Source organism: Arvicanthis niloticus, chromosome 15, assembly GCF_011762505.2.
Source record: "Arvicanthis niloticus isolate mArvNil1 chromosome 15, mArvNil1.pat.X, whole genome shotgun sequence".
Taxonomy (NCBI): Eukaryota; Metazoa; Chordata; class Mammalia; order Rodentia; family Muridae; genus Arvicanthis; species Arvicanthis niloticus.
This window is the reverse complement of record NC_047672.1, coordinates 28055164-28061854: the sequence shown is the minus strand read 5'-3', so window position 1 is coordinate 28061854 and position 6691 is coordinate 28055164. Positions and strand designations below refer to the sequence as shown.

Genomic DNA, 6691 nt, shown 5'->3' with positions numbered 1-6691 from the left:
CCAGGGAAACGTCTGAGTATTTTTGAACTTTTGTCGGAGATGTGTTCGTCTGGAATACGCTTTCTTTTCTGCCTGTGTTTAGCCCCAGTCACAGCTTAGCTCGATAGCATGCAATAAGGAAGCAAAGTTACAGAAATATTTCATTAGTCCAGTTTCTTGTAAATTAATACCTGGAAATTTGTTCTTGCTCCGAAAAATCAAGATAGCATATTAAGATAGTAATTGCATGTCCTGGCTTTTTTTTAAAACTACTTATTAAACTTTGTCTCATTTTTGGCTCATATAGTTTGGAGGTCCTATTAAAGAAAATTTAGGGCTGGTGAGATGGCCTGGTGGTTAAGAGCACTGACTGCTCTTTCGGAGGTCCTGAGTTCAGACCCCAGCAACTACATGGTGGCTCACAACTATCTGGAATGAGACCTGATGCCCTCTTATGGGGTGTCTGAAGACAGGTACAGAGTACTTACATATAATAATAAATAAAACTTTTGGGCTGGATCGAGTGGGGCCGGAGCAAGAGGGAGAAGGGTGGGGGGAAAAGAAAATTTAATTTCACTTGATGAATATGTGAGTGTGTCTGCAAGTGTTTATAAATATGCATGCTAATGCCAGTGGAGGCCAGAAGAGGACATCCCTAAAACTGTAGTTACAGGTGGTTGTGAGTGGCTTGATATTGTTGGGAACCAAACACTGGTTCTCAGGAAAGATCAGTCAGTGAGTGCTATTGACCACTGAACCCTCTCTCCAGGCTCTGCCATGAAATTTTTACTTAGACTAATTTAGGCACTACTCCGTAAGCTCAAAGGTAAGTGTACAAAGGTGAGATATGTGAGTTACAGTCCATACATTCCACAGATCCATGCTTTGTTTGTTGGTGCTGGGAATAGAGCCCATGGCAGTTCATAAGTAGGTCAAGCCCTCTACCAGTGGCCTGTGGCTCCTGACCTAAAGAACGTTTTAGTGCCTGTCTCCCTTGAACAGGACACGCTATAAACCAGCCCCTCTTTGTTTTTACAACCATCTTGACTACCATCACAACATTCTAGCTGGTTTGAAGACTTCATAGACACTGTGAAAAAACTCCCCTTCAGATGCAAGGAGCACTGCAGTCTCGGCTACTAACCAGGGATTGTGCTTCAGGCAGTCTGTTCACTCCAGGCAAAGTACACTGGCTTTGGGAGACTTCTCTCCAGACATCCTAGAACTCTCAGTGACTCTGATCACTCTGTAAATATTTTTGCTGATACCATGGGGAGGCAGGCAAACTCCTGACATTCTCAACTCAACAGAAAGCTTGTGGGTCATGCAACTCAGGGCTTATGATTGGTCATTATGTAAGGCTTGTGGGAGGAAGTTATCTATCTTGTGACTGGTGCAGATTTCATTTGTATGGCCCATGCTTGCTGCTCCCTTTCTGGCAATATAACAAGCAGGTCCTCTTCCGTGTGTCATATGAAGTTGGGGCCCACACTATTCAATCACCTCTCAAAGGCCCACTTTTGAATGCTGCTGCACTGGGAACAAGTTTTCAACACATGAGCTTTGGGAAACATTTAAAATCTAAACAAGATCAGGGTGTGATGGTGCACACCTTTAATCCCAGCATTCAGACAGAGGCAGGGGTATCTTTGTGAGTTCAAGACCAGCCTGCTTTACATAGTGAGTTCCAGAATAACTAGGGTTATCTATAGCAAGACCCAGACTAAAAAAGAAAAAATTTAGTGGGGATGGATCGATGGCTCAGGGGTTAAGAGGCTGCTCTTCCAGAGGTCCTGAGTTCAATTCTCATCAACCACATGGCGCTCATAACCATCTACAATGAGATCTGGCGCCCTCTACTGGTTTGCAGGCATACAAGCAGACAAAAGCTGTATACATAATACATCTTTTTTTTTTTTTTTTTTTTTTAAATTAGTGATAGTAAAGTGGACGATAGAAGCTTTCCTTTGTTCACTCTTACTCATCTGATGAACATTTTCTTCATTATTTACTTGGCACTCTTCTATATGGACATTCCTGTCCAGAAGGAAGAAGTTACAAAAACTATAGTACACCATAAGAGCACAAGAGGGATTTTAACTCAGCCTGTGCTAGGAACGGAATGAGGGAGGTAATACCCAAGATGAGGCATGAAGGCCAAAGCCGAGTAACCAGATGAAGAAGAGAATGTTCCACAGAGATCATATCAACAATGCAGGGAGAAAGAGGATATGGCAGTAAGGAGAAGAGGAAGAGTTTTAGGAAGAGGCTGGTTACAATGTAGAAGATAAACTGGAAACAAGCGGGACTGATGGTGCAAGGATGACTTCGAAGGCCTCAGCTTATGGAAAGGCCCCCTTCCATGTGACCCGTTTGCTATGTTATGATTGTCAGTCCCTGTGGCAGAGGATCTTAGGGGAATATATTTCCTTCTCCACCACAAGACTGTCAGTATCCCAGGGCATATATGTCTCCATGGGAGCCTTTTAATACACATTTACTACAATGAGCGAATAGTTTTATTTTTTAAAAGATTTATTATTTATATGAATACACTGCAGCTGCCTTCAGACACACACTAGAAGAGTGCATCAGATCCCATTGCAAACCACAATGTGGCTGCTGGGAATTGAACTCAGGACCTTGGCAGAGCAGTCAGTGCTCATGACCACTGAGCCATCTCTCCAGCCCAAGCAAATCGTTTTAGTGTGAGGCTGACCGGACCCACGGGCCTAGTAATTCGTGGACACGAGAAGGACCGCAACCTGAAAGAAGAACGGGCGAGACAGGGGAAAGGACTCAAGGAAGCAAATGCTTGTCAAGAGTTATATATTTGGGCGCAAAGCGCTTATTTATAATACAGTTTGCAAAGGGAGGGATAAGAGGGATCCAGGTGATGGGAAAGTACAGAATCTTCTTGGCCGGTGCCCTGAAACAATGGTGGTCTAACTGCTTTTCTCAAAAGATACGGTACACTGCTTTGAGTCTATAAGTCTATCTGTAACTATCAAGCCGGACCTTGTGGTTGCTAGGGGGATGAAGCTGCAGGGGACGTAACTATCAAGCAGGACCTTGTGGTTTCCAGGGGGATGAAGCTGCAGGGGACATTGTGCAGGTGGGGAGAAGTAGGGGGTGAGGGTAAGAGGCGAGGGTCCTGGCTTCTGACACGAGGCCAAGTGTCATGGGACTTAGGACTATCATATAGATAGGTAAAATAGGACGATGGGGATCTCAGTAGAGAACACCTGAGCCAGCTGTGGTAGCTGTGGCAGTGGAGGACCTGGGGATGCTGCCATGCAGTTTCCACTGACACAGACCCTTTGACTTGGAGGAGTGACATGATTGGAGGATAGGTTAGTGGGTGGTTTTCAGAGAGATAGAAAGGAAGTGGGGGGCAATTCAGTTGTGTGGAACAGTGCAAAGGCCTTGGTACATGACTCGGTAAATATTATTTTCGAAGGAAGATGAAAGTCCAGAATGATCAGAGTAAAAGACACTACGGGCAGAAAGTGTGTGGGAGGTTGAAGAAGGACCTGTCAGGAACTTGCTAGGAAGTTTTCAAACGACACTGTTAAGTAATAGGATACTAACGAGGACAAAACATGACATCCTTGTGGATTTGAAAACCACTCTAAGAATCCACGAGGGTGGACAAGCTGGAAATCAGAAAGACCGTTTCAAAGACGGTTGGAAAATACCGAGTATGAGATGAGACCTTCAGAGAAGAATGGCCTGATGGGAGAGCCTCAGGAATGTTTATAAGGTAGAATGAACAAATGTTGGCAACTGAAGGAAACTCAGAATGACTCTCTGAGTTTCTGACTTCCCCGTTTTTATGGCAGCAGATGGTATTTCACCTGGGCAGGAGTCCTGGTGTCCCCAGATAGAAATCACAAATGGGCAAGGAATCATTCTTTCAGTATGGCCTTGAGTACCCAATGCCTAGGATTTAGAGTGACAGACCCAGAGGCTTATAGCTCCAAGCCCTGGAAGTAGAGGACTATTGCTCCAGACTTTTGACATTAGAGACTTAGTCATGGTATTCTTCTGGTGCAAGCGTTGTTGCTCTGGCCTTTACCCTCCCTGTCTTAGTTTTCCTGTTGCTGTTTTAAAATGCCCTGGCAAATGCTACTCAAGAGAGAAGGAATTCTCTTCAGCTCATAGCGCAAGGGTAGAACCTATTCTGTCTAGACAAAAGGAGCTCATGAGATATCAGGAAGCACAGAATGGTGAATCCATGCATGCTACTGCTCAGCTCCCTCTCCACTCACACAGTCAAGGATCCCAGCCGGAGGATGGCCCTCCCTCACTGAGGTGCTTTTCCTCCCTCCATAAACATAGTCAAAATAATTGTCCATAGGCACTCTCAGAAGCCTGTTTCACGGTGAGTCTAGATTCGGTCAAGTTGACAATTAACACTAGCCACCATATAAACTATGCCGCTTAGTGACTATTGTAATTTGTGGCTTCCAGAAGTACTGAGAAGATCAGGAGGCAGCAGCAAGTAGTATCTGTTAGTGTCACAGCTCAAGGGCCTAGGCGTCAGGAACCATAGTCTTTGGCAATGTATTTCCTCTCTCAGGCCTAGAGTCTCAGGGCTCCGGGTTCTTAAGGCTTAGCGGCTCCTTAGACCTCTCCCTTCCTGCAACGAAAGCCCAGTTTCCCATCCACTCTTGTTCTTTATGTGTTTCTATTGCAACTCCAGTTCCAGGACGACCTCTCCTGACCGTTTAGGGTACCGTGCACATACATACTCGGTGCACAAACATTCAGGTAAACACCAGAGCTTTCATTATTTGTTTGTTTTAGTTGTTTTTTTTTTTTAAGACGGCGTCTCAATATGTAGCTCTGGCTTTCCTTGCACTCATTCTATAGACCAGGACGGCCTGAGACTCAGAGATGCTCCTGCCTCTGCTTCCTGAGTGCTGGGATTAAAGGCATGACCCACTACTGCCCACACCATATTTAATAAAATAATAAAAGAAAATTTAAAAGGGCTTCAGGTATAGCTCAATGGTTAATACTTGATTAACACGAGCCAGGCCCTGGGTTCAATCCCCAATACTGTAAAAATAAACACTTGTGAAACCCAATAAATTAGCAAATTTAAATCTAACGAATGAGTTTAGTGATTTTGATTGCTTAAGTAGAAAAAACCCATTTGGTGTTTATGAAAATTATGTCGAATTTGACTCAAAATAATGGGTGACTCTTTTGAAGTCAGTCAGACAGTACTCAAATTTTGTTACTGTCTGAAAATTTCATAATACCATGTGATTATGTATACAGCATATACTTACTAAATAGAAATTCCCTAATCACTTACTCACTTCACTCTACTCTCTCAAGGTAAGAGAGCTTGAAATGAAGGTAACGCGAATTTTTTCTATTTCACTGATTTACGGTTTTTTTTTTTTTTTTCATACTAGTCAACTTCACGGCTCACTAAAAATAAACTACGGGTCCCATGATGCACTGCACGACCAGTCTCCGAACCGGTTGCCCTCGCCTTATTTTAACGGTAATGGTCGCAGTTAGAATCGATGGCGGTAGGCCAGACCAGTGTGGGGAGCCTTGTGTACACCCGCTCGAGCCTCGCATGGGGTTCTCGGAGGCTCTCGGGGCGCCTTTGTGTTCAGGCGCCGACGCGGGCAGGCCCTCCGGCCCGGGGTCCTCCCTGCGGCAGGAGAGCTCCCTCAGTCCTCCTCCAAGATGGCGGCGCTGTTGGCGGTAAATTCGGGTAAGCGCGGCCGGGGCGTGAGGGGCCCACGGGGACCCACAGGGGTGGGGCGGGGCCGGTTTGTGGGGAGCGCTCGTGCAGCCAGGCCGTTTGTAGTGCGGGCTCGAGTTTGTGCGCAGGGCCTGCTTTGGCCGCGTTCCGGCCCGCGGCCCCGCGCCGCCGCCTCGGTTTGAATGGCGCGCGGCGCGGCTACAGCTTTGCCTTGGAAACGGGTGTTTGAAGGGGAGGCGGAGCGGCGGGGTCCGGGGCAGCCAGGCGCGCGGTCCGGAAGCCGCTTCGTCCCGGGAGTATCCTTTAGGTGTAGGCAGGCCATCGTACGCCAAGGTACGGCTCCAGTCTCGGGCCGTGAGGCCCCGCCGAGGCTGGAAGGAAGCTGGTCTCAAAGCGGGCTGTGGGCGGGTCTTGGGGCAAGGGGTGAAGAGGTCTTGCCAGCCGCGAGGATCCTACAGATGGTACCCGGCGAGCCGGTGCCGCGGGCTCAGCACATGCCTCCCGGCTCTGGGGGTGTGGGCCGGCCTGCACCATTGTCACAGCCATGCCAGATAGTGACAGCGCTGTGGAAAAGCTGGTGGTGGGTCATCTTTGGTGACTGGAACACCCAGAAATGCTTGAAGAAGTTGGATGGGTTTTGACTCGTCTTGGTTCCTGGAACACAGTGCCAGTCGTTAGTAGGGAGGATTGAGACGTCAAAACAGTTTGTATGAGATGTGGCACTCCTTTTTTTTTTTTTTTTTTTTTTTTAAGACTTATTTATTTTATGTATGTGAGTGCACTGTCACTGTCTTCAGACGCACCAGAAGAGGGCATTAGATCCCATTACAGATGGTTGTGAGCCACCATGTGGTTGCTGGGAACTGAACTCAGGACCTTTGGAAGAGTCAGTGCTCTTAACCACTGACTCTTAACCATCTCTCCAGCCCCGAGATGTGGCACTCCTGAACGCGGATTTGCTTCATGAGTACCGTTAAGGGG

At 46.9% G+C, this 6691-nt stretch overlaps 1 protein-coding gene across 4 annotated transcripts in view; it reads left to right on the top strand.

The window, feature by feature from the left end:
• Positions 1–5480: 5480 nt before the first annotated feature.
• Positions 5481–6691, top strand: part of Nup205 (nucleoporin 205) — a 68393-nt gene continuing 67182 nt past the window's right edge. For 2 of the 4 annotated variants that reach the window (XR_013104090.1, XR_013104089.1), the window contains exon 1: positions 5858–6043. Coding sequence is in view for 2 of the 4 variants with exons in the window: in XM_076913546.1 (XP_076769661.1) it covers positions 5893–6043 (151 nt within the window). In the remaining 2 variants the exon portion in view is untranslated. Of the gene's footprint in view, positions 5720–5796; positions 6044–6691 lie in introns of those variants that run through there. The other 2 variants (XM_034519026.2, XM_076913546.1) reach the window with 2 other exon arrangements.